This window comes from Bombina bombina, chromosome 4, assembly GCF_027579735.1.
Source record: "Bombina bombina isolate aBomBom1 chromosome 4, aBomBom1.pri, whole genome shotgun sequence".
In the NCBI taxonomy this organism is placed as follows: Eukaryota; Metazoa; Chordata; class Amphibia; order Anura; family Bombinatoridae; genus Bombina; species Bombina bombina.
This window is the reverse complement of record NC_069502.1, coordinates 929746151-929772040: the sequence shown is the minus strand read 5'-3', so window position 1 is coordinate 929772040 and position 25890 is coordinate 929746151. Positions and strand designations below refer to the sequence as shown.

General features: G+C 39.2%; 1 protein-coding gene across 1 annotated transcript in view; it reads left to right on the top strand.

Annotated features, from left to right (window-relative positions):
- Positions 1–25890, top strand: part of MTHFD1L (methylenetetrahydrofolate dehydrogenase (NADP+ dependent) 1 like) — a 1099716-nt gene that overhangs the window by 582119 nt on the left and 491707 nt on the right. The window contains exon 17 of the mRNA XM_053711891.1: positions 25292–25431. Within this exon, the coding sequence (XP_053567866.1) occupies positions 25292–25431 (140 nt within the window). The remainder of the gene's footprint in view (positions 1–25291; positions 25432–25890) is intronic.

Sequence of the window (25890 nt, the reverse complement as noted above, 5' to 3'; positions counted from 1 at the left end):
TGGAAGAAAAAGGTGCACAAGCAGCAGGGATGACCGCAGCCCGGAGAGGATTGTCAGGAAAAGGCCATTCAAAAGTGTTGGGGACTTTCACAAGTGGACTGAGGCGCTGGAGTCAGTGCATCAAGAGCCACCACACACAGACGGATCCTGGACATGGGCTTCAAATGTCGTATTCCTCTTGTCAAGCCACTCCTGAACAACAAACAACATCAGAAGTGTCTTACCTGGGCTTAAGAAAAACAGACCTGTTGCTCAGTGGTCCAAAGTCCTCTTTTCTGATGAGAGCAAATTTTGCATCTCATTTGGAAACCAAGGACCCAGAGTATGGAGGAAGAATGGAGAGGCACACACTGCAAGATGCTTGAAGTCCAGTGTGAAATTTCCACAGTCTGTTGATTTGGGGAGCCATGTCATCTGCTGGTGTTGGTCCACTGTGCTTCATTAAGTCCAGGGTCAACGCAGCCGTTTACCAGGAGATTTTGGAGCACTTCATGGTTCCTTCTGCAGACGAGCTCTATGGGGATGTTGACTTCATTTTCCAGCAGGACTTGGCACCTGCCCACACTGCCAAAAGCACCAAAACCTGGTTCAATAACCGGGGGATTACTGTGCTTGATTGGCCAGCAAACTCGCCTGTCCTGAACCTCATAGAGAATGTATGGGGCATTGCCAAGAGAAAGATGAGACATTTTGGTTTTTAGCCTCTAAACCATCTGGAAAGTTCATCTTCCAAAGTTTAAAAAAGTTTTTTTCCAAAATGGAAGGTTGGGGAAGCCTGTGCTAGTCTTAGTAATTGAGCAAACCTGGTCATGTAAATTCAAGATTGGAGTCACTAATAAACGTAACCCTTATGATTCTTCAGCTGGCATATTTGGTAACAGAAGATTTAAATAATCCAAACGTATGTCTTAATTACTACTGCACATTACTATTTTCTAAGGCTGGACTTGGGGGAAAATTACTATTTCTTTTACAAGATATGACGAGTCCACGGATTTCATCCTTACTTATGGGATATCGCCTCCTGGTCAGCAGGAGGAGGCAAAGAGTACCACAGCAGAGCTGTATATATATAGCTCCTCCCTTCCCTCCCACTCCAGCCATTCTCTTTGCCTGTGTTAGTGATAGGAAGAGGTAAAGTGAGGTGTTAGTTTAGATTCTTCAATCAAGAGTTTTTTATTTTAAATGGTACCGGTGAGTACTATTTTTTTCAGGGTAGACAGCAACCGGTGAAATCTTCATTCAGTGACTCCCATATTATTTGCTGCCCTGATGATGATGGTCTTAGCAAACATTATCTAAGACCCTGCTTGTTTCCCACAGATCAGCTGAAGGTGGTGAAAAGAGCATCTTCATTGTGTGGGTCCACGTCATGCTGCGCTCAGCATTGAGGTATGTGCAGTCTTTTGCTTCTGGGGAAACTGAGATATATCAGAACAGACTGACATTTATTCCCTATACCGGGGAGGGGTAATCAGTATGCACAGAGATCATGAATGGTGTGCCTGGGGTTCCCCTCTCTATTTGGGTGCTATCAACTGTGTTTTTTTTTCCAGTAAACTGATGTGTGATTCTCCCAGTGGGTATACTATGTTGTGGGCTGACGCTGGGATATTGCGGATTTGTTCCCCAAGGGTTCTAACGTTATCTGTGGTGAAACTTATGACAGGACAGGGGAGTGTATTGTTTATTTGAGGGGCACATTGGCGGTTCTCTTTATTATGGTTTATGGTTAAACCGACATTTCTCCAACATAGGTGTGTCCGGTCCACGGCGTCATCCTTACTTGTGGGATATTCTCTTCCCCAACAGGAAATGGCAAAGAGCCCAGCAAAGCTGGTCACATGATCCCTCCTAGGCTCCGCCTTCCCCAGTCATTCTCTTTGCCGTTGTACAGGCAACATCTCCACGGAGATGGCTTAGAGTTTTTTGGTGTTTAAATGTAGTTTTTATTCTTCAATCAAGAGTTTGTTATTTTAAAATAGTGCTGGTATGTACTATTTACTCTGAAACAGGAAAGAGATGAAGATTTCTGTTTGTAAGAGGAAAATGATTTTAGCAACCGTTACTAAAATCGATGGCTGTTTCCACACAGGACTGTTGAGAGGAATTAACTTCAGTTGGGGGAAACAGTGAGCAGACTTTTGCTGCTTGAGGTATGACACATTTCTAACAAGACTCGGTAATGCTGGAAGCTGTCATTTTCCCTATGGGAACCGGTAAGCCATTTTCTTAGTTTAAGTAAAAGAATAAAGGGCTTCATTAGGGCTTAAAAAACTGGTAGACATTTTTCTGGGCTAAAACGATTACTTTACTAAGTATATTTGGCAGATTATTACTTTTAATAGTTGTTAAATCTTGGGGATTGTTTTAATAAAAACGGCAGGCACTGTATTGGACACCTTTTTCACTGGGGGCCTTTTCTAGTCATAGACAGAGCCTCATTTTCGCGCCTCTAAGGCGCAGTTGTTTTTGGAAAGCATGGCATGCAGATGCATGTGTGAGGAGCTAAGAACCACTGAAAAAGCTTATAGAAGGCATCATTTGGTATCGTATTCCCCTCTGGGCTTGGTTGGGTCTCAGCAAAGCAGATACCTGGGACTGTATAGGGGGTAAATGTAAAAACGGCTCCGGTTCCGTTATTTTAAGGGTTAAAGCTTTCAAATTTGGTGTGCAATACTTTTAAGGCTTTAAGTTACTGTGGTGAAATTTTGGTGAAATTTGAACAATTCCTTCATACTTTTTCACATATTCAGTAATAAAGTGTGTTCAGTTTGAAATTTAAAGGGACAGTAACGGTTTTATTGTAAAACGTTTTTTGTGCTTTGTTGACAAGTTTAAGCCTGTTTCACATGTCTGAACCATCAGATAATTATGTTCTATATGTATGAAAGCCAATGTGTCTCCCCATTTAAATATATGTGATATATTTGTGTCATAATGTCCAAACAAAGTAGGGATAATAATGCCATAAGATATGATATTGCCCAAGATGATTCCTCTAATGAGGGGAGTAAGCATGGTACTGCATCATCCCCTTCTGTGTCTACACCAGTTTTGCCCACACAAGAGGCCCCTAGTACATCTAGTGCGCCAATACTTATTACCATACAACAATTAATGGCTGTAATGGATAATTCTATTGCATGCATTTTTTTCCAAAATGCCTACTTATCAGAGAAAGCGTGATTGCTCTGTTTTAAACACTGAAGAGCAAGAGGACGCTGATGATATCTGTTCTGACATACCCTCACACCTATCTGAAGGGGCCAGGAGGGAGGTTTTGTCTGAGGGAGAAATTTCAGATTCAGGGAAAATTTCTCAACAAGCAGAACCTGATATTGTAACTTTTAAATTTAAATTTCAACATCTCCACGCACTACTTAAGGAGGTATTATCTACTCTGGATGATTGTGACAATTTGGTCATTCCAGAGAAATTAGGTAAGATGGACAAGTTCCTAGAGGTTCCGGTGCCCCCCGATGTTTTTCCTATACCCAAGCGGGTGGCGGACATAGTAAATAAGGAGTGGGAAAGGCCCGGCATACCTTTTGTCCTCCCCCTATATTTAAGAAATTAGTTCCTATAGTCGACCCCAGAAAGGACTTATAGCATACAGTCCCCAAGGTCGAGGGGGCGGTTTCTACTCTAAACAAACGCACTTCTATTCCTATAGAAGATAGTTGTGCTTTCAAGATCCTATGGATTAAAGGTTAGAGGGTTTGCTTAAAAAGATGTTTGTTCAGCAAGGTTACCTTCTACAACCAATTTCATGCATTGTTCCTGTCACTACAGCTGCGTGTTTCTGGTTCGAAGAACTAGAAAAGTCACTCAATAAAGAATCTTCGTACGAGGAGGTTTTGGACAGAGTTCAAGCTCTTAAATTGGCTAACTCTTTTTTATTTTAGATGCCGCTTTGCAATTAGCTAGATTAGCGGCGAATAATTCAGGGTTTGCTATCGTGGCGCGCAGAGCGCTTTTGCTTAACATCCCTTTCAAGGGTAAAACACTGTTTGGCCCTGACTTGAAAGAGATTATTTCAGACATCACTGGGGGAAAGGGCCACGCCCTTCCTCTGGATAGGTCTTTTAAGGCTAAAAAGAAGCCAAATTTTCGTCCCTTTCGCAGAAATGGACTAGCCTCTACACCCTCTAAGCAAGAGGGTAATACTTCTCAAACCAAGCCAGCCTGGAGGCCGATGCAAGGCTGGAACAAGGGTAAGCAGGCCAAGTCACCTGCCACTGCTACCAAAACAGCATGAAGTGTTGGCCCCCGATCTGGGAAAGATCTGGTGGGGGGCAGACTTTCTCTCTTTGCTCAGGCTGGGGCAAGAGATGTTCAGGATCCTTGGGCGCTAGAAATAGTTTCTCAAGGTTATCTCCTGGAATTCAGGGAACTACCCCCAAGGGGAAGGTTCCACGGGTCTCAATTATCTTCGAACAGGCATTCTTACACTGTGTAGAAGACCTGTTAAGCATGGGAGTGATTCATCCTGTTCCATTAGGAGAACAAGGGATGGGTTTTTACTCCAACCTGTTCATAATTCCCAAAAAAGAGGGAACATTCAGACCTATTTTAGATCTCAAGATTCTAAACAAGTTTCTAAGGGTTTCATCATTCAAAATGGAAACCATTCGAACGATCCTTCCTACCATCCAGGAAGGTCAATTCATGACCACGGTGGACTTAAAGGATGCGTACCTACGTATTCCTATCCACAAGGAACATTTTCGGTTCCTAAGGTTCGCCTTTCTGGAAAAGCATTACCTGTGGCACTTCCATTCGGATTAGCCACTGCTCCAAGGATTTTCACAAGGGTACTAGGGTCCCTTCTAGCGGTGCTAAGACCAAGGGGCATTGCAGTAGTACCTTACTTGGACGACATCCTGATTCAAGTGTCGTCTCTGTCAAAAGCAAGGGCTCATACGGACATTGTCCTAGCCTTTCTCAGATCTCACAGGTGGAAAGTGAACATAGAAAAAAGTTCTCTGTCCCCGTCAACAAGAGTTCACTTCTTGGGAACAATAATAGTTTCCTTAGAAATGAAGGTTTTTTCTGACAGAGGCCAGAAAATCAAAACTTCTAAGCTCTTGTCAGGTACTTCATTCTGTTCTTCTTCCTTCCATAGCGCAGTCCATGGAAGTAATAGGGTTGATGGTTGCGGCAATGGACATAGTTCCTTTTGCACGAATTCATCTAAGACCATTGCACCTGGGCATGCTCAGACAGTGGAATGGGGATTATACAGACTTGTCTCCGACGATACAAGTAGATCAAATAACCAGAGATTCACTCCGTTGGTGGCTGACCCTGGACAACCTGTCACAGGGAATGAGCTTCCGCAGACCAGAATAGGTCATTGTCACGACCGACGCCAGTCTGGTGGGCTGGGGCGCGGTCTGGGAACCCCTGAAAACTCAGGGTCTATGGTTTCGGGAAGACTCTCTTCTCCCGATAAACATAATGGAACTGAGAGCGATATTCAATGCTCTCAAGGCTTGGCCTCGACTAGCAAAGGCCAAATTCATAAGGTTTCAATCAGTCATCATGACGACTGTTACATATATCAACCATCAGGGGGTAACAAGGAGTTCCCTGGCGATGGAGGAGCATCCGGGGGAGTGGGAACTCCATCTGGAAATCTTTGCCCAAATAACTCAATTATGGGGCATTCCAGACTTAGTTCTGATGGCCTCTCGTCAGAACTTCATGGTCCCTTGTTACGGGTCCAAATCCAGGGATCCCAAGGCGACTCTATTGGATACAATAGTAGCACCTTGGATCTTCAACCTAGCTTATGTATTCCCACCGTTTCCTCTCATTCCCAGGCTGGTAGCCAGGATCAATCTGGAGAGGGCTTCGGTGACCTTGATAGTTCCTGTGTGGCCACGCAGGACTTGGTATGCAGACCTGGTGAATGTGTCATCGGCTCCACCATGGAAGCTACCTTTGAGACAGGACCTTCTTATTCAGGGTCCATTCGAACATTCGAATCTGGTTTTCCTCCAACTGACTGCTTGGAGTTTGAACGCTTGATTTTATCAAAGCGTGGGTTTTCAGATTCTGTAATAGATACTCTTATTCAGGCTAGAAAGCCTGTAACTAGAAAAATTTACCATAATATATGGAAAAAATATATCTGTTGGTGTGAATCTAAAGGATTCCCATCGAACAAGATAAAAATTCCTAAGATTCTTTCCTTTCTACAAGAAGGTTTGGAGAAAGGATTTTCTGCGAGTTCTCTGAAGGGACAGATCTCTGCTTTATCTGTTTTACTTCACAAAAGGCTGGCAGCTGTGCCAGACGTTTAAGCGTTTGTTCAGGCTCTGGTTAGAATCAAGCCTGTTTACAGACCTTTGACTCTTCCCTGGAGTCTTAATCTAGTTCTTTCAGTTCTTCAAGGGGTTCCGTTTGAACCCTTACATTCCATAGATATTAAGTTATTATCTTGGAAAGTTTTGTTTTAGGTTGCAATTTCTTCAGCTAGAAGAGTTTCTGAGTTATCTGCTCTGCAGTGTTCTCCGCCCTATCTGGTCCATGCAGATAAGGTGGTTTTTACGTACTGAGCCTGGTTTTCTTCCGAAGGTTGTTTCCAACAAAAATATTAACCAGGAGATAGTTGTACCTTCTTTGTGTCCGAATCCAGTTTCATAGAAGGAACGTTTGTTACACAATTTGGACGTTGTCCGTGCTCTAAAATTCTATTTAGATGCTACAAAGGATTTCAGACAAACATCTTCCTTGTTTGTTGTTTATTCTGGTAAAAGGAGAGGTCAAAAAGCAATTTCTACCTCTCTATCTTTTTGGCTTAAAAGCATCATAAGATTGGCTTATGAGACTGCCGGACGGCAGCCTCCTGAAAGAATCACAGCTCATTCCACTAGGGCCGTGGCTTCCACATGGGCCTTTAAGAACGAGGCTTCTGTTGATCAGATATGTAAGGCAGCGACTTAGTCTTCACTGCACACTTTTACCAAATTTTACAAATTTGATACTTTTGCTTCTTCTGAGGCTATTTTTGGGAGAAAGGTTTTGCAAACCGTGGTGCCTTCCATCTAGGTGACCTGATTTGCTCCCTCCCATCATCCGTGTCCTAAAGCTTTGGTATTGGTTCCCACAAGTAAGGATGACGCCGTGGACCGGACACACCTATGTTGGAGAAAACAGAATTTATGTTTACCTGATAAATTACTTTCTCCAACGGTGTGTCCGGTCCACGGCCCGCCCTGGTTTTTTAATCAGGTCTGATGATTTATTTTCTTTAACTACAGTCACCACGGTATCATATGATTTCTCCTATGCAAATATTCCTCCTTTACGTCGGTCGAATGACTGGGGAAGGCGGAGCCTAGGAGGGATCATGTGACCAGCTTTGCTGGGCTCTTTGCCATTTCCTGTTGGGGAAGAGAATATCCCACAAGTAAGGATGACGCCGTGGACCGGACACACCGTTGGAGAAAGTAATTTATCAGGTAAACATAAATTCTGTTTTTTTCTTCCCATGCGGTTTCCTTGCTGGGGACTTGATTTACGCCCACGATAGGCGGGGCTTAGCTTTGCTTGCTTAGCCGCGCAGTTGTCATCCGGATCCTCGATCAGCAGCAGGTCTCTGGGCTAAGTCAGTTTGTGTATGCAACTTTCACAAACAGACTTGGGAGCGCCGCTCACGGAGTATTCAGTGTCTCGTGGGGGCAGGTAGGCGCCGCAGCAGAGATGTGGCGAGGTGCAAGTGCCAAAAGTTTGTTAAACCCTTATGCATAGCTAAACTGGGCAAACAGAGTAAAATTTACTAAAGGTCTTATAGTGCTCCCTATTGTACATAGTTTCATTGTGGAGCAGAAAAATTGTTGTAGTTTTATTTTTTAAAGACACAGTATGCTTGTTTTTTCAAAAAAATTTCTTAGTTTTGGCTTTCAAAATTATTTTTAATTAAGTAAAAGACGATCAATATTGCTGGTTTGTTTGTCATGGCTGAACTTCAGGAAAATACCTGTTCTATTTGTTTAGATGCCAATATGGAACCCCCTATTCCTTTTTGTCCCTCATGTACTGAGAGGGCTTTGCAATGTAAAGAACAAATTTTCTTTAATGCAAGTATGTCTAAGGATGCTTCTCAGACTGATGAGACTCAGGGTATGCTGCAACTTTCTCCCCAAGCATCACAACCTTTAACACCCGCCCAAGCGACGCCGTGCTCCTCAACCGCGTCCACTTCATTCACTCTGCAGGATATGGCTGCAGTTATGTCATCCACTCTTACAGAAGTTTTATCTAAGTTGCCAGTGTTACAAGGCAAACGCAGCAGGTCAGAGGCCCATGTGGTCCCTGCGACTTCTGATGCTTTAATGACTATCTCCGATATACCTTCCCTCTGAATTGGGGGGTAGGGAGGCCCTGTCTGAGGGGGAAATGTCTGACTCAGGAAGTGCATTACCCCCGACAGATTCGGACGTCATTTCCTTCAGATTTAAACATGAACACCTCCGTCTTTTACTGCGAGAGGTTTTGGTGACTCTGGACGACTGTGACTCTATTGTGGTCCCACCAGAGAAATTGAGTAAGATGGACATATACTTAGAGGTCCCTTCTTATTCCGATGTTTTTCCGGTTCCTAAGAGAATCTCGGAGATTATTGCTAGGGAATGGGAAAGACCGGGTATCCCGTTCTCCCCTTCCCTTATTTTTAAGAAAATTTACCCTATAGCTGACACTGTTTGGGACTCTTGGCAGACGGTCCCTAAGGTGGAGGGAGCTATTTCTACCCTGGCAAAGCGTACGACTATCCCTATCGAGGACAGTTGTGCTTTTAAAGACCCCATGGATAAGAAGTTGGTTGGTCTTCTCAAAAAAACTCTATATTCATCAGGGGTTTTTATTGCAACCGGTGGCCTGCATTGTAACGACTGCGGCTGCTTTTTGGTTTGACGCTCTAGTAGAGTCTCTTAGAACTGAGACCTCTTTAGAGGAAAAACAGGACCGAATTAAGGCGCTGAAGCTGGCTAATTCTTTTATTACGGATGCTTCCTTTCAGATAACCAAATTAGCTGCTAAGAGTTTGAGATTGTCCATCTTAGCACGAAGAGCTTTATGGTTAAAATCTTGGTCTGCAGATGTGTCCTCTAAATCCAAGCTTTTGGCTATTCCTTTCAAGGGAAAGACCCTATTCGTGCCTGATTTGAAAGAAATCATTTCTGACATTACGGGAGGTAAGGGTCATCTCCCTCAAGACAAAACATCTAAACAAACAAAGACAGAGTAATTTTCGTTCCTTTTGTAATTTCAAAGGAATCCCCTTTCCTCTTCCGCTAAACAGGAAGGGAATTATTCACAAGCCAAGCCCACCTGGAGACCCAACCAGGCTTGGAACAAGGGTAAACAGCCCAAGAAGCCCGCTGCTGCTCCCAAGACAGCATGAAGGGGCGGCCCCCGATCCGGGACCGGATCTGGTAGGGGGCAGACTTTCTCTCTTTGTCCAGGCTTGGATAAGAGACGTTCAGGATCCCTGGACACTAGAAATCGTGTCTCAAGGGTATCAGTTGGAGTTCAAAAATTCCTTCCCAAGGGAAGTTTTCTTCTTTCACGATTGTCTGTAGACCAGATAAAAAGAGAGGCGTTCTTACGTTGTGTAAAAGACCTCTCCACTATGGGAGCAATTTGTCCCATTCCAATTCCGGGGCAGGGGTTTTACTCAAATCTTTTTGTGGTTCCCAAAAAAGAGGGAACGTTCCGACCTATTTTAGATCTCAAGAGTCTAAACAAATTTCTCAGAGTTCCATCCTTCAAGGTGGAGACTATTCGGACAATTCTTCCATTGATCCAGGAGGGTCAATATATGACTACCGTGGACTGCATATGCATATCTTCATATTCCTATCCACGGATATCATCACAAGTTCCTGAGGTTTGCTTTTCTGGACAAACATTTTCAGTTTGTGGCCCTTCCTTTCGGGTTGGCCACGGCACCCAGGATCTTCACAAAGGTTCTAGGGTCTCTGCTAGCGGTTCTCAGGCCGGGGGGCATTGCAGTGGCGCCTTATCTAGACGATATTCTGATCCAGGCGTCTCATCAGCGGACAAAGTCTCATACCGACATGGTTCTATCCTTTCTAAGGACTCACGGGTGGAAGGTGAATCTAGGAAAGAGTTCACTAATTCCATAGACAAGGGTTCCTTTCCTGGGAACTCTGATAAAGTCTCTATCCATGAAAATCTTTTTGACCGAAGTCAGAAAGTCAAAGATTCTGAATACATGCCGAACCCTTCAGTCCAATCCTCGGCCATCAGTGGCTCAGTGCATGGAGGTAATTGGATTGATGGTGGCTGCAATGGACATCATTCCGTTTGCTCGTTTTCATCTCAGACCTCTACAACTGAGCATGCTCAGACAATGGAATGGCGATTATGCAGATTTGTCTCCTCAAATAGATCTGGATCAGGAGACAAGGGACTCTCTTCTTTGGTGGTTGTCGCCGGATCATCTGTCCCAAGGGACGTGCTTCCGCAGACCCTCATGGGTGATGGTGACAACGGAAGCCAGCCTACTAGGATGGGGTGCAGTTTGGAATTCCCTGAAAGCTCAGGGTGTGTGGACTCGGTCAGAGTCTCTACTTCCCATCAATATTCTGGAATTGAGAGCAATATTCAATGCACTTCAGGCTTGGCCTCAGTTGTCTTCGGCCAAATTCATCTGATTTCAGTCGGACAACATCACAACTGTGGCTTACATCAATCATCTGGGAGGAACAAGGAGTTCCTTAGCGATGATAGAAGTATCCAAGATAATTCGGTGGGCGGAAGCTCACTCTTGTTATCTGTCAGCGATCTACATCCCAGGAGTGGACAACTGGGAAGCGGATTTTTTGAGCAGACAGACGTTTCATCCGGGGGAATGGGAACTCCATCCGGAGGTCTTTGCCAACCTGATTCTCAGATGGGGCAGACCGGAGCTGGATCTTATGGCATCTCGTCAGAATGCCAAGCTTCCGAGATACAGATCCAGGTCCAGTTATCCTCAGGCCGAACTGATAGATGCCTTGGCAGTGCCTTGGTCGTTCAACCTAGCTTATGTGTTTCCACCGTTTGCTCTCCTGCCCCGGGTGATTGCTCGAGTCAAACAGGAGAGGGCTTCTGTGATTCTCATCGCTCCTTCATGGCCTCGCAGGACTTGGTATGCCGATCTGGTGGACATGTCCTCTCTGCCGCCGTGGAAGCTTCCATTGAGGCAGGACCTTCTCATTCAGGGACCCCTTCATCATCCAAATCTAATTTCTCTGCAGCATTGAACGCTTGATTTTATCTAAGCGAGGGTTCTCTGATTCGGTCATAGATACTTTGATCCAGGCACGTAAGCCTGTTACTAGAAAGATTTTTCATAAGATATGGCGTAAATATCTTTATTGGTGCGAATCCAAGGGCTGCTCATGGAGTAAGATTAGGATTCCTAGGATTTTATCTTTTCTCCAAGAAGGATTGGAGAAAGGGTTTGTCAGCAAGTTCCTTAAAGGGACAGATTTCTGCTTTGTCTATTTTGCTACACAAGCGTCTGGCAGATGTTCAATCCTTTTGTCAGGCTCTGACTAGAATCAGGCCTGTGTTTAGACCAATTGCTCCTCCTTAGAGTTTGAATTTAGTTCTTACGGTTCTTCAAGGGGTTCCGTTTGGACCTATGCATTCCATAGATATCATGTTATTATCTTGGAAGGTTTTATTTTTGGTTGCTATTTCTTCTGCTCGCAGAGTTTCTGAGCTTTCTGCATTACAATGTGATTCTCCTTATCTTATATTTCATTCCAATAAGGTGGTGTTACGTTCCAAACCTGGATTTCTTCCTAAGGTTGTTTCTAACAAAAATATTAATCAGGAAATTGTTGTTCTTCCTTGTGTCCTAACCCTTTTTGTAAGAAGTCTGTTACATAATTTGGACGTAGTCCGTGCCTTGAAGTTCTCCTTGCAGGCGACTAAGGATTTTCGTCAAACATCTTCATTATTTGTTGTTTTTTCTGGGAAACATAGGGGTCAGAAAGCAACGGCTACCTCTCTTTTTTTTGGCTGAAGAGTATCACCCGTGTTGCATATGAGACTGCTGGGCAGCAGCCTCCAGAACAACTCATTCCACTAGGGCTGTGGCTTCCTCATGGGCTTTTAAAAATGATGCTTCTGTTGAACAGATTTGCAAGGCTGCAACTTGGTCGTCTCTTCACACTTTTTCCAAATTTGATACTTTTGCCTCGAACGAGGCTGTTTTTAGGAGAAAGGTTCTTCAAGCAGTGGTGCCTTCCGTTTAGGTTCCTGTCTTGTCCCTCCCTTTCATCCGTGTCCTATAGCTTTGGTATTGTATCCCATAAGTAAGGATGAAATCCGTGGACTCGTCATATCTTGTAAAAGAAAAGGAAATTTATGCTTACCTGACAAATTTATTTATTTTACAATATGACGAGTCCACGGCCCACCCTGTCATTTTCTAAGACAGGTCTTTATTTTTGTCAAACTTCAGTCACCTCTGCACCTTGGCTTTTCCTTTCTCTTCCTAACTTCGGTCGAATGACTGGAGTGGGAGGGAAGGGAGGAGCTATATATACAGCTCTGCTGTGGTGCTCTTTGCCTCATCCTGCTGACCAGGAGGCGATATCCCAAAAGTAAGGATGAAATCCATGGACTCGTCATATCGTAAAATAAATAAATTTATCAGGTAAGCATAAATTTCCTTTTTTAGTTTGTTTGTCTGCCATTCAAATTTTCTACCTCGCAAACTTTTGCCAAAATATCAGTAAGAGTCATTATAGAGCTTAGAAAAGCTGGCATCAAAATGCATTGTCTCAACAATATTGTATCTTTCTTAGAATCATGCATTTTTGTAGATTATGTCGTGTTTTCTGGGACAATATAGTTTGATGCTCAATCTGGATAGTTATCGGATTGTACCTAAGATGGTTATCCTACCAGAAGACAACCATGTGGAACAGCTATTGTGCTGGTAGGAAGAAATAGCCCAGTATTCATTTGAACAGCCACTTGACTAACCCTAAATGGGTTATCTTGGCCAAAGACTCCAGAATCCTAGGATGACTCTGTGAAAGCTCACTGGGTGCTATGAATATATGTTACTGATAAATGCATTAAAATTTAGGTTGATTGGTCTGACTCACCAATGTTTTTTTGTTTTTATTATTATTGTCTAAAGAATACAGCTGTAAAACCTCACATGGGATGAGCAATTTCCAAAAGGGCTATCTTAGTTACTAAGAGATCCTTCTTGAATAAGAAAAGTTCAGGAGGATTTTTTTCATCCTCGGGAATTGTACAGTATCAATAATAAATCAAATGGTTAGAAACTTTTTAGAAGTGTGCCCATCATACAGAATTATTTCTTAAGTGTACCCATCGTGTAGATTGTCTACATTCTCAATCAGTTACAGAGTTTTCTGTTTAGGATACTAGAAGCTCGAATTTACTCTCCCTGATTGCCACCCCTGTCAAATGCTGCATGGGAACAATGATCTCACCTCCAATTATAGAGTCATCCCTGATACTGATAACATTTGAACAAGAGAAGGAATCCCTATATAGATACATGTTTAATAATTCCAACAGTATAGAAGCCGAATAAAGGACACAAAGTACATCATTTACAATAAACCTAAAGATTTTTTGTTTGGTTGTGGAATTGAAGCTTTTAACTTTTATTTGACCCTTTTTATACAATTGTATTCAAACAAAAACTATATAGCTTTTAATAATTGCGTCACCACAGGATAAGGATGTGAGACTTGTGATGGACCTATAAAGCATCCTCAAGATACTTTCACACTTAAGTGACCCCCACCAGGTCAGAATATACTTTTCTTACTTCTGAATACTATCATTAAATTACAGCACATTTTCTTAATCCCTCCTGTCGTGCCTGACAGTGCAGAGTTCATCAACTTCCACCATTTTTTTTTTCTTTCCTGCAGATGTACAGCTGCACTTGGGAATGTTTTGTTTACATCAAGGGATGAAATGGCAACTAACAGTCCGGTTTCCATTTCCTTTTACATTGTTCTGAACTGAAGTACCAATGCCTGATGTCCTAGAGATGATCCTGATATATGTCTTCACATAGAATATAAGAAATAAATGTTTTCCGAGTCATATGTCAGCTATATGGATATTGGCTTCAGCTTTAGAGCCGTCAACTGTAGTTATTCTATCTGTATTGTAATTTATTTTTTGTTATATTTATGAAGCTTCGTGTATTCAGGAAGAATGTACTTTCCATTTCACCTCAGGCCTACCAACCATATTTAAAGGGAAATTAAATTATCTTTTTATACATGCATAATATATGTCAGCAGTTAAGTACTACATTTCTCAGTCTAAAGCTCTGCAAATTTTGACTTTTTCTATCTTTCACTTGTAAACAATAGTGATACTTACCAAATATAAATATATATATATGTATATGTGGCGGTCTGGGGAATGGGGTGAAAAAACATTATGTAGAGTTCAATTAACCTCTTTTGTGCCAGCATCAAAGCGTTAATTCCAATGTTAACACTTGCTGTAAAAATGAATTCACGTGGTCATCAATACCATCACGTGATTTCAAGGACGGGATCGGATCATGGGAACTTCCTACGATGATAGGCATGCCCCCAGTCTGATTATTGCTTGCTTCAAAGGGGGGGGAGGCTGTAGGATGCAATAAAAGGTAGGAAGCTCCATGCCGTCATAATGGCGTTAACGCCCAGTGCCGTTTTGATGTCATGGAACGTCCTAACGTGAAGGGGTAAAGAAAAAGGTGTCAAAACAAATGTTATGTCCCTTACTAAAACATGTATTCTGTGTGTCTTTGTTCTATTATTTCTGACCTTTGTGCGTGTGTTGCAATACTCTTACCTCTTCTCTTTCCTCTTCCTTTTTTGGTGATGCTCTCACCCGTATGTATCATGTCTTCACAATGCATTTCTGCTATTTTTACTATACCCCTTTTTGTGCCATCCTTCCTCCTTTTGTATCACATTTTTACATTTGTGTGCCATCGCCTGCTGCCTTTGTAGCAGTTGAGAGCTATGACCCTGTTAAATAGCCTTGATGTGAAGCACTCTTTAATTGTGCATGTGTTTATAATAATGTCTCTTACATACGGAGTGGTTCATGGCAAAAATATATTGCAGTCCCTAAAGGGACATTGTACTCAAAAGTTCTTCTGAAAAAGCAGCAATGTAAACATTTCTACTTTAACAAATGTGTCAGTGAATATTAAAAAAATTGAAAAGATCTCAAGAAAACCTTTAAATGCACATTAATACTAGTGTATTACTGCACACTGCTAATAATGACCACTTACCACAAGTTGGGAACCACTCTTAATTTTCAGTTATATTTCTAAGCAAATTAAAAAAAAAACAGTCTTTTGGGCAGAGCTCCAATGACATAGAATGTCAATATGTAGTGGCACATAGTTCCTTCCGAGTGATATGGGTGTATGATTACTGTATGTTGCAGAAATTGAGGAGTAGTAAGTTTCTACAAAGCAGACATCAGATACTATAGAAATCTAGTTACAATTTTCCATACATGCAGAATCCGATATCCTCCCAAACTTGTCCTGCACATTTGTTTACTGTGGGAAGCAGTGTTTGATAAATATGCACACTTTCGACTGAATTTACTAGTTAAAGGCATATAAAACAGTCCGTTTCACTGTTGTAATAATATAATTAGTATACAGTCTATTTGATTTGATTTGATTGATTAAAAAGATAGGTAACTCCTTTACTACCCATTCCCCAGATGTGCATAACAGACAATGTTATATTAATATACTTTATAAGTATTCTATTTGTTAAGCCCTAGCAGGCCGCCCCTTAGTTCAGTGTTTTGTTTTTTTTTAAATCTTGCACAACAGCCATACAGTTCTAGTTCGTGTGTGCCATGTAGATAACATTGTGCCCACTCCTGTGTAGAATGATAATGGTTACATAAGAACCAGCACTGATTGGCTTAAATGCAAGATTGTAAAAAGCACTGAGATAGGGGGCAGTCTGCAGGGGCTTAGATACAGGTAATCATAGAGTGTTGGTTGTGTAAAACTGGGGGATTGGTAATGAATGAGTAATCAATCTTTTTAAACAAACATTTTCAAGCAGACTGCCCCTTTAACAGAAACAATTGCAATATACAGGTATATTATTCATAATTTTAAAAGGCATATCTAGCTTCATGTCATATTTTAGAGTAACATGAGCTGGGTTACTGTTAATTGAATGCTATTGACAGGAAGTGGGCTTCTTATCCATGCTCAGAAGAGGCAGAATGCAACTAAAGTTCTCGGCATGTCTGCTCCAGTCTATGGGCAGTGGCTAAACTGAGCATTTCTAGTTGTTTGCTGTTTTTAACACAATCTGTTTCTAGCCCAGAGGCAAAAAGTTACTAGTCCACTCAATGAAAAAAGATAGGCGCTGCAATTTCTAGGTCACAACTAGTGGACGACTGGAAATTTGTAGATATATACTGAATGTATGTGTGTGTGTGTGTGTGTGTGTGTGTGTATATATATATATATATTATTTTTATTGCTAAACTAGCACCGTTTCATAACCCCTTAATAAAATACAACCTAGTAATAACTCTGTATTTAGGATTTTAAAGGGTATGGTTTGACACCTGTATAATGTTTAATGGGCTTAATGAACATATCAATTTCATATTCTCTTTATATTTGTATACAAAGTGTTCTTTACAGTCAATGGGATTTTCATTTATTCCTTTTTAATGGCTTCCTTAATCTGGTAATGACTTAACTAAAACTATATCAAACTTGCTCAAGTCCCACTGGGTTGCACTTGTTGATATTTTTCTTGGCACTTGGATTCCAAAGAAGGAAATAATATAGGAGTGATTGGATGGTGTATGGGATCAAATACGAGTTTTCATGTGGAAGAGCTTGGCACGCTGCATTGTTTGCTTCTGGAATTGTTCTGAACTTGATTTCCTTTAGAGTGTGTAACCTTCATCCCCACACATTACAACTGCATCCTGTTTCCTTCCTCCAACCGACGTCAAGATCTAACATTGCTGGCGTAGTTTTAGTCCTATTATCCTTCCACCTAAAGGCCTTCATGATGTTAATGGATGCTTGAGAGTGGAATATTTCCATGCATTGATATCAATTTTAAGTGGAATTCTCTCCTTGGGATATCCTAGACTCAAGAGCTCTCAGCACTTGTAAAATAACATTTTAAGTTGAATAATGCATGTGGTTATTAGCAGAATGCATATTCACTAAAGCTTACAAGTTGTTTTTCTGTTTTGACATCTTAAAATAAATCATATATATATTCCATATCATAAATAAGTTAGAGAGACAGTCTAGTCAAAAATAAACTTTAATGATTCAGATAGGGCATGTCATTTTAAATAACTCTCCAATTTACTTTTATCATAAATTTTGCTTTATTCTCTTGGTATTCTCATGCTAATTTCTTAGCCCTTGCAGGCTGCCTCTTATCTGAATGTATTTTGACAGTTTTTCGCAACTAGAGGACGTTAGTTCATATGTGCCATATAGATAACACTGTGCTCACGCACATGGAGTTACCTAAGAGTCAGCACTGATTGGCTAAAATGCAAGTCTGTTAAAAGAACTAAAATAAGGGGGCAGTCTGCAGAGGCTTAGATACAAGGTAATCACAGAGGTAAAAAGTGTAATAATATAACTTTGTTGGTTATGCAAAACTGGGGAATGGGTAATAAAGGCGTTATCTATCTTTAAACAATAAAAATTCTGGTGTAGACTGTCCCTTTGTGGATCAGATTATCAATTCGCGTTTTGAAATTGTGTATAGACATACTAACATACAAACAAGAACTACAGAATGTGTTTTGTATTGATGTGTATGATCTACCTGAAGAGTATTAAGTGCAATGATTTTACTCTGAAAAAATATAGTAAAACAAAACATTTTTGCAAATATTAGCTATTACATAATTTAAAAAAATCCCCTAGATTTAAATGGATCTCATTCTCCTGATGAGAAAATAAAGAGACAAAAAAAACACAATTTTTTTGTGGATCTTGTAGGATTTGAAGCCCTGCCCCTAAAACATTCTTCACAAGGATTTCTTGATCAGTGCAGGATCACATTCCTATCTGTCACACGTTGGCCATAGCAAAGGAAATAAGATTTAAAAAAAAATAAGAAAAAAAGTAGACCATTATAAATGGCTTTAAAGCTTTTTATTTTGTATGCATTTCATTTTGCATTGCATTTATTAAAGGGACCCAAAAATGGCGTTATATAACTGGTTCCTGTTTATAAAATGTAATAAATCACCAGCTTCTGTTTGACTGTACTACCACACTTAAAGAAATTTAACAGAAAAGAGGTGGGGAGCAAAGGGCAGATAGGGTATGTCAGTATACTTGGAGCTATTTTTAAATACATTTTATTGAATCATGCTATGTGAAGCCAATAAATACAATATACTAATTCAGTGTTTTACACAGAAAATTTTGCCAGCCGAGTGGCATTATAAAGTAGCCAGAAGGGGGCAGTGTAGTACTTTCCAATATTATAACATTTTCTGTTATTTATAAATGTTACATAAGCTATCCAAAACACATATTGATTGCATAATTTAACAAAAATTGATTTTTCATGTAATTGGCAAGAGTCCATGAGCTAGTGATGTATGGGATATACATTCCTACCAGGAAGGGGAAAATTTTCCCAAACCTCAAAATGCCTATAAATACACCTCCCACCACACCCACAACTCAGTTTTAAAAACTTTGCCTCTTATGGAGGTGGGGAAGTAAGTTTGTGCTTAGTTTTTTATGATTTTCTTCTATAAGCGCTTCTAAGCATTCTGAAGCCCAATTCCTCTCAGAGTACAGTGTTTGTCAGAGGGATGTGTAGAGAGTATTGCCTATTGATTTCTCTCACAGGAAATCTTTTCAAGGGTTCTCTGTTATCGGTCATAGGGATTCATCTCCTACCTCCCTTTTCAGATTGATGATATACTCTTATATACCATTACCTCTGCTGATAGTTTTCAGTACTGGTTTGGCTATCTGCTGTATGTGGATGTGGATGGGGGTGTCTTTCGGTAAGTATGTATCATTATTTAAGACACTCTCAGTTTTAAATATATGTTTTGTTACTTATATTTGCCATAAGTCAGGTCTATGTATATTTCCCTGTTGCATTCTAAACAGTTTCAGTTTAGAAATCCTGTTTGGGAAGTTTATTTAAACTTTGTTTCTTACCTGGGGTTGTCTTTTCTAAATTTTGCTTGTTTCTCAATTTTTTTCGCGAGCAAATCTAGGCTCGCAAGGACGCAAAATGCTGTTATTTATTGCGTCTTTCTTGGCACAAAATTTTTTTGGTGCAAAGTTGCGCCTATAGTGGCACAAATTTAGTCATTTCCTGCATCTTTGTTGACGCTAGTTGTTTTGGTATGAAGTTGCATTTGTTATTACGCGAGTTACGTCATTTCCTGGTGTTAGTTTTGTGCCAAAAAATTGTTTAACTACCTTTTGCGTAATGCGTCGTTCTTGGTGCCAAAATTTAGTTATTTACCCCTCTACCTCTATTGCTCGCTGTTTTCATAAGTTTTTGAAAACTATTATGCCTACTTTTTGATTATTTTTTTGTTTTAAAAAAAAAAAAAATACTATCTTTATTTCCTATCTACTGAAACTGTTACATTGTGGAAATTGAATGTTTGCCTTTTTTTTTTTTTTTGTTACATTTTGCGAGATGTTTCATTCTGATCCTGACTCTTATGTTACTGTAGAAACTATGATGCCCTGAAACACAATTCTACAAAGCTAAGTGTGTTCTTTTTATTATTAAGCTGTTAATTTTCTTCAGCTCAATTTTGTGGCAATTATTTATTTATTTTATGCTTAAAATGTTTCTACATATACAATGACATTTACTGTTTTTACTTATTCAGTTCATGTACTTGATTTCATTTACAGACATCACATGTTATTGCTTTTATCATAAAGGTTATGACTGCTATTATGCCTTTAAGTAAACTTACGAGGTCTTTTCAAAATTAAGATTTAATTAATTTTTTTTCTGACCAACAGCATACTTAAGTTTATTCTACTGATGAATGTTTTCTTTGGCTCAAAGGATCCTGTATCAGGGACAGTTTTATTAAAAATTCTCCTTATTTTTCATTTGAACGTTCTTTAAGGAAAATTTGTCATTTTTAGTTTTTATTAGCCTGGTCCTCCTATTAACGGTTATTTTAAAATCTGGATTTTAAGATTTTAATTTGCTTCTGAGGGTTTTTCCTTTTCAAGATACTATCTGTACTATCTGTATTATGTTCTAAAGAATGGTTTATCCTGATTCCATTTTGGGACTGTACTACTATTTCTATGGAAATTGGTACTTATTTTTAGGATTCTTTAGAGTTTGAATATAACCTTAGTAGAGCATATTCATGTACTGTTTATATTTTTAGCTCAGCCTTTATCTGTGGCTGACATTACTGTTCTTTCAACCTTTTTTTGTTGTTGAACAGATAGCATAAGCAGTTTCAGATTCTCAGGTATCTAACTCTGTTTATTTACTTCTGATGTATTCATTTTGTTATGTTTACTATATCTATTATTATGATTTCAAATATATATTTTATTATCTCTAGCTTTTTAGGATAATAATTTGTTTAATTTCTCTTTTCTCCACTATTTCTGGAGGTTTAGAGTCTTTTCTGCCCTACTTTTAGTCCGGTGATGTAGATCAGTTGGTGAATGTCCTGACTACAAATACTTGTTCTAGATCCAAGGGTCTTAGATACATATCCCGGCAGGGTTAATGCAGCCCTTTGGCATATTTGAGGTCAATTTATTGTGTACCATTTATTTGGGTAACAACTGTTTTTTTATCTGCTATTTTGGTTAAGTCTGAGTGCAAGCACTGAAAAAGCGTTTTTTTGTATCCTTCTGGGAGAAAACGCTTTATAATTACTTGTTATTCGACTGCATGAAGGTACGGTTCTCAAACCAGTTCTTCTAGTGGGGGGCAGATTAAATTGTTTTTGGATGATTCCAGTCCAAAATCTTTATTATTCTTAGGGACTGAATAGATTTTTAGAATGAGACCATCTATGGAAAGTTTCTTTCTTTCTCAGTACACTCTGTGAATTTTTTTCAGGAATGTTTATACCAGTTCTTTAGCAGGAAAAGGGATTGGGTTTCTATTAAATTCTTTTATTTGTCCCAAAGAAGAAAGGCTTATTTAGTCCAATCTTGGATCTGAAGACTTTATATTGTTTTGTAAGTGCCTCAACTTTCAAGTTGGTGACTATAAGGGCTATTATGCCTTTTTGTTCAGCAAGGTCGTTTCATGTCCACTCAATTTTACAGAACGTTTATCCTCATATTTTATTTCATTCAGACCACTTTTGGTTCTGAGAATCTCTTTTTTTAGATAAGCTTTAACAATTTGTCGCTTTTCCATTTGGTCTAGCAACAGCTTTATGGATCTTTTCAAAAGATTCTGGGTGCCCTTTCTGTAATAAGACAGTAGGGTATTGTAGTGTTTCCTTATTTGGATGGTATCTTGGTATTAGCTTAATTTTATTTCTTTTATTAAAATCTCTCATGAATCAACTAGTTTTGTTTCTTCAACACATGGTTAGAGGATCTATTTTACCTAAGAGTTTTGTGATTCCTCAGACAAGGGTCACTTCTTTTTGGGTTTCTAGATGGATTCTGTGTTCATGACTTTGTCTTTATCTGACAAAAGTCGATTGTATTGGTGTTAGTCTAACTTACATCCTAAAACATACCTTTTAGTGGCTATGTGCATGGAAGTTTTAGGTCTCATAACTGCAGCTTCGGACGTGGTTGCCTTTGCTCGTTTTTTATCTGAGACCTCTCTTGCTTTGCATTCCGATTCAATAGTGCAGGGATTGTTTTCAGATATCACAGTTGATATTCTTAAATCCCAACACTTAATTCTCTCTGATTTGGTGATTAGACTATCATCGTTTTATTCAGGGGGCCTCCTTTTGTTCGTCCTTCCTGGACTGTATTCTTAATGGATGCAAGTCTTACAGGTTGGGGAGCTGTCTGAGGGTCTATGACAGCACAAGGGGTTTGGAAACTTCAAGAGGCGAGGTTTCCAATCAATATTTTAGAACTCTGTGCTATTTTCAGAGCTCTTTTAGGCTTGGCCTTTTTTGGGAGAGAACTTTTCATTTTTTTTTTTTTTGCTTTCAGACAGACAATATCACAACTGTGGCATATTTCAATCATCGAATAGGCACTTGCAGTTCCTTAGCAATTAAGTATCTTTAATACGTTCTTAGGTGGAATTTATCTCGGGTTTAGACATTTGGGAGATGGATTATCTCAGCCGTCAGTCTTTACATCCAGGAGAATGGTATCTCTATACATATCTGTTTTCTTAATTTGCCAGGTACCTTTTCAGGTCCAGGGATCCTCAGGCAGAAATGGTGGATGTATTAGCAGTGTCTTGGTTTTGCAACCTGGCTACATACTTTCGCCTCTGTTTTTTTTTTTTCTTCCAAGGGTGATTTTCAAGATCATATTGGAACAGTCTCATGTGTTTTTGATAGCATCAGCATGGCCTCACAGGTTTGGTATGTGGATCTTGTCCGGATGTCCAGTTGCCATCCTTGGCCGCTTTTTCTTTGGCCAGCCATTTTTCCATCTCAAATTACTAATTTGAAGGTATGGAAATTGATTAGTGTATAGTCATAGAGGTTTTTATTATCACTATGTTTCAGGCTCTATAAGTCTTGTCTCACGGAACATGTATTATCAGGTTTTGAAAACCTATATTTTATGGTGTTCTTCTCATAAATTCTCTTGGCATTCTTTTAGAATTTCTAGGGTTTTTCAGTTTCTTCAGGATGGTTTGGATAAGTTTGTCTGCAAATTTTTTGAAGGGACAAAAATCTGTTCTTTCTGTTTTATTTCCTAGAAAGATTGTTTAAACTTCCTGATATTCACTGTTTTTTCAGGCTTTTTGGTTTGTATTAAGCCTGTTCATTTATTAATTCTCATTGTTGGAGTCTTAATTTGGTTCAAGGATTTTACAGGCTCTTTCTTTTGAGCCTATATTTTCTTTAAAGATTATCTACTGTCTTGGAAAGTATTATTTATTTTGGCTATCTCTTCTACTAGAAGAGTTTCTGATTTATCAGCTCTCTTCTGTGTCTCCTTATCCGATTTTTTCATTTAGATAAGTTGTTTTGTGGACTTCTTTTTTTCTTAAGGTTGTGCATTTGAACAACATTAGTAGATAAATTGTTGTTTCTTACTTGTTTTCTAATCTTAAAGTATTCTATTAGAGTTATTTACATCCTTTGGCTGTAGTAAGAGCTTTGTAATTCTTTATCAAGGTTATTAGGATTTCAGAAGACTTCTAGTCTATTTGTTGTTTTTCTGGTTTCAGAAAAGGTTAGAAAGCCTCTGCCATTTCTTTGGCATCCTTGTTAAAGCTTTTGTTTTTCAAGGCTTATTTGAAGGCTTGGTAGGTTCCGCCTCAGAGATTTACAGCTCATTCTGCTAAATTCAGTCACCATTTCTTGGACTTTTTCAGATTGAAGCTTCGGATGATCAAATTTGCAAAGCAGTATTTTGGTCTTCTTTGCATACTTTTATTGTTTTTACCATTTTAATGTATTGTGCTTCTTCTGAAACAGTTTTTGGTAAAAAAAAAAAAAAAGTTATTCAGGCAGCTGTTTCAGTTTGATTCTACTGCTTTTGATTTAAGTTTTTTTCAATGAAAACTTAATTGTGTGGATTTAATTTCTCAGTGGAAATAGCGGTTGTTATTTTATCCCTCCCTCTCTAGTGACTCTTCTGTGGACTTCCACATCTTGGGTATTTCTATCCCATATGTCACTAGCTCATGAACTCTTGCCAATTACATGAAAGAAAACAAAACATAATTTATGTAAGAACTTACCTGATAAATTCATTTCTTTCATATTGGCAAGAGTCCATGAGGCACACCCCTTTTTATTGTGGTTTTGTTTTTTTTTGTATAAAAGCACAATTATTTTTCAAGTTCCTCTTTTTATATGCTTTTTTACTCCTTTTGTTATCACCTCACTACTTGTCTATCCGTTAAACTGTGGGTGTGGTGGGAGGTTTATTTATAGGCATTTTGAGGATTGGGAAACTTTGCCCCCTCCTGGTAGGAATGTATATATTTCATACGTCACTAGCTTATGGACTCTTGCCAATATGAAAAAAATGAATTTATTAGGTAAGTTCATACATAAATTATGTTTTTATGATTGTGCAGCAAACATGACAAAAAATTGTTTGCTTAATAGATCATCACACCCACATTTTTTCCTTCACAAATTCAGATAAGAGCAAATCATTTTAAACAACTTTCCAATGTATTTAAATGATCAAATGTGCTATATTATCTTGATATTCTTTCATAACACTCTCTGGGAGCTAGCTGAACACGTCAGGTGAGCTAATGACAACGGGCATAAATGTGCAGCCACCAATCAGCAGCTAGTTCCCAGTAGTTTACTGCTGCTCATACCCTAGGTATGCTTTATAACAAAGCAAATTAGATAATAGAAGTCAATTGAAAAGTTGTTTAAACTTTCATGATTCAGATATAACATACAATTTGAATTTTGTCTTTTTACTGTCCCTTTTAAAGAGACATTAAACACTAAATGTATGCTAGATAGAATGATGCATTCAAAGAAAAGATTAGCTTGAGAATAAAATGTAGATTTATTGTTTAAAGTTTCATTAGCTGTTTAAATATTGACAAAATAAGTGTAAAGTTTGAGTGTCTATAAAGCAATGGTAGCTGCCATGTTGTAACTTAGGTTACCTTCTCTGCTGTGACCAATTAGGGACAGTTATAAATAGGTCACTAGAGTGTGCAGCCAATGGTTCAGCACTTACATTTCTAACAGGAACTGAAAAGATCACAATTCAGAATGGAATTACAGGAAAATGGGACAAAATAAATAATGAAAGTACATTGCAGAGTTATTTTTATTTATATAATTTATTATTTTAGATTACCATCTCCAGGTGTTTAATGGTCATTTTGGCTTAAATTTTAGCTGGGTGGTCAGTAAAATCAGCCAGGTGGAGTGCCCAATAAATAGGTCCTGAGGCTGACATTGTAATTGGGATTCTACATTCAGGAACCTGTTAAATATCCTTGTTTGTGTACTACTTTTATGTTTCTATGAATAAAATATAGTGTTTATATGTTGTTGCATTATTTTCTTTGTCTCAAGTGTAACGGTCCTTTTTTTTTTCTTCCAGTGACTGAAGCTGGTTTCGGAGCAGATATAGGAATGGAGAAGTTCTTCAACATCAAATGCAGAGCCTCTGGACTGGTTCCGAATGTTGTTGTTCTTGTTGCAACAGTTAGAGCTTTAAAGATGCACGGAGGGGGACCCAATGTAAGTTCTAAAACCTACTGAAATAATGCTTCTCAATAGTTTTACTTGCAAATATTAGTGTTAATCCAATGGGTGCCCAATTCCCGTTTCTGGAGCAAATGGGCAAGGAATATAAAGTGCATTGAATAAACGAACAAAAAACAAGAGCGAGCAGCTATAGATTTACATACAGCTGGAGGTACAAATCCGATTGGCTGTACCACCTGCTTGTCAAAAGAGATTTAAAAAGCCTGCATGGAGGGGGTAGCCAGCACGAGTTTGCAGTGGCTGCATAAAAAGTAAAAATTATACTGTTTATACAATGTTTTCAGCAAAATTTACATTATGTAAACAGCAAAGGATTACTACCTGTTTAAGGAGTCATATTTTTCATAAGAAACCATATTCAAATCCCTTTTTTTGCATTATTACCTACCTTCTAGCTCCTACTCCATAATTAAGAGAAGCAAATAATCGCAA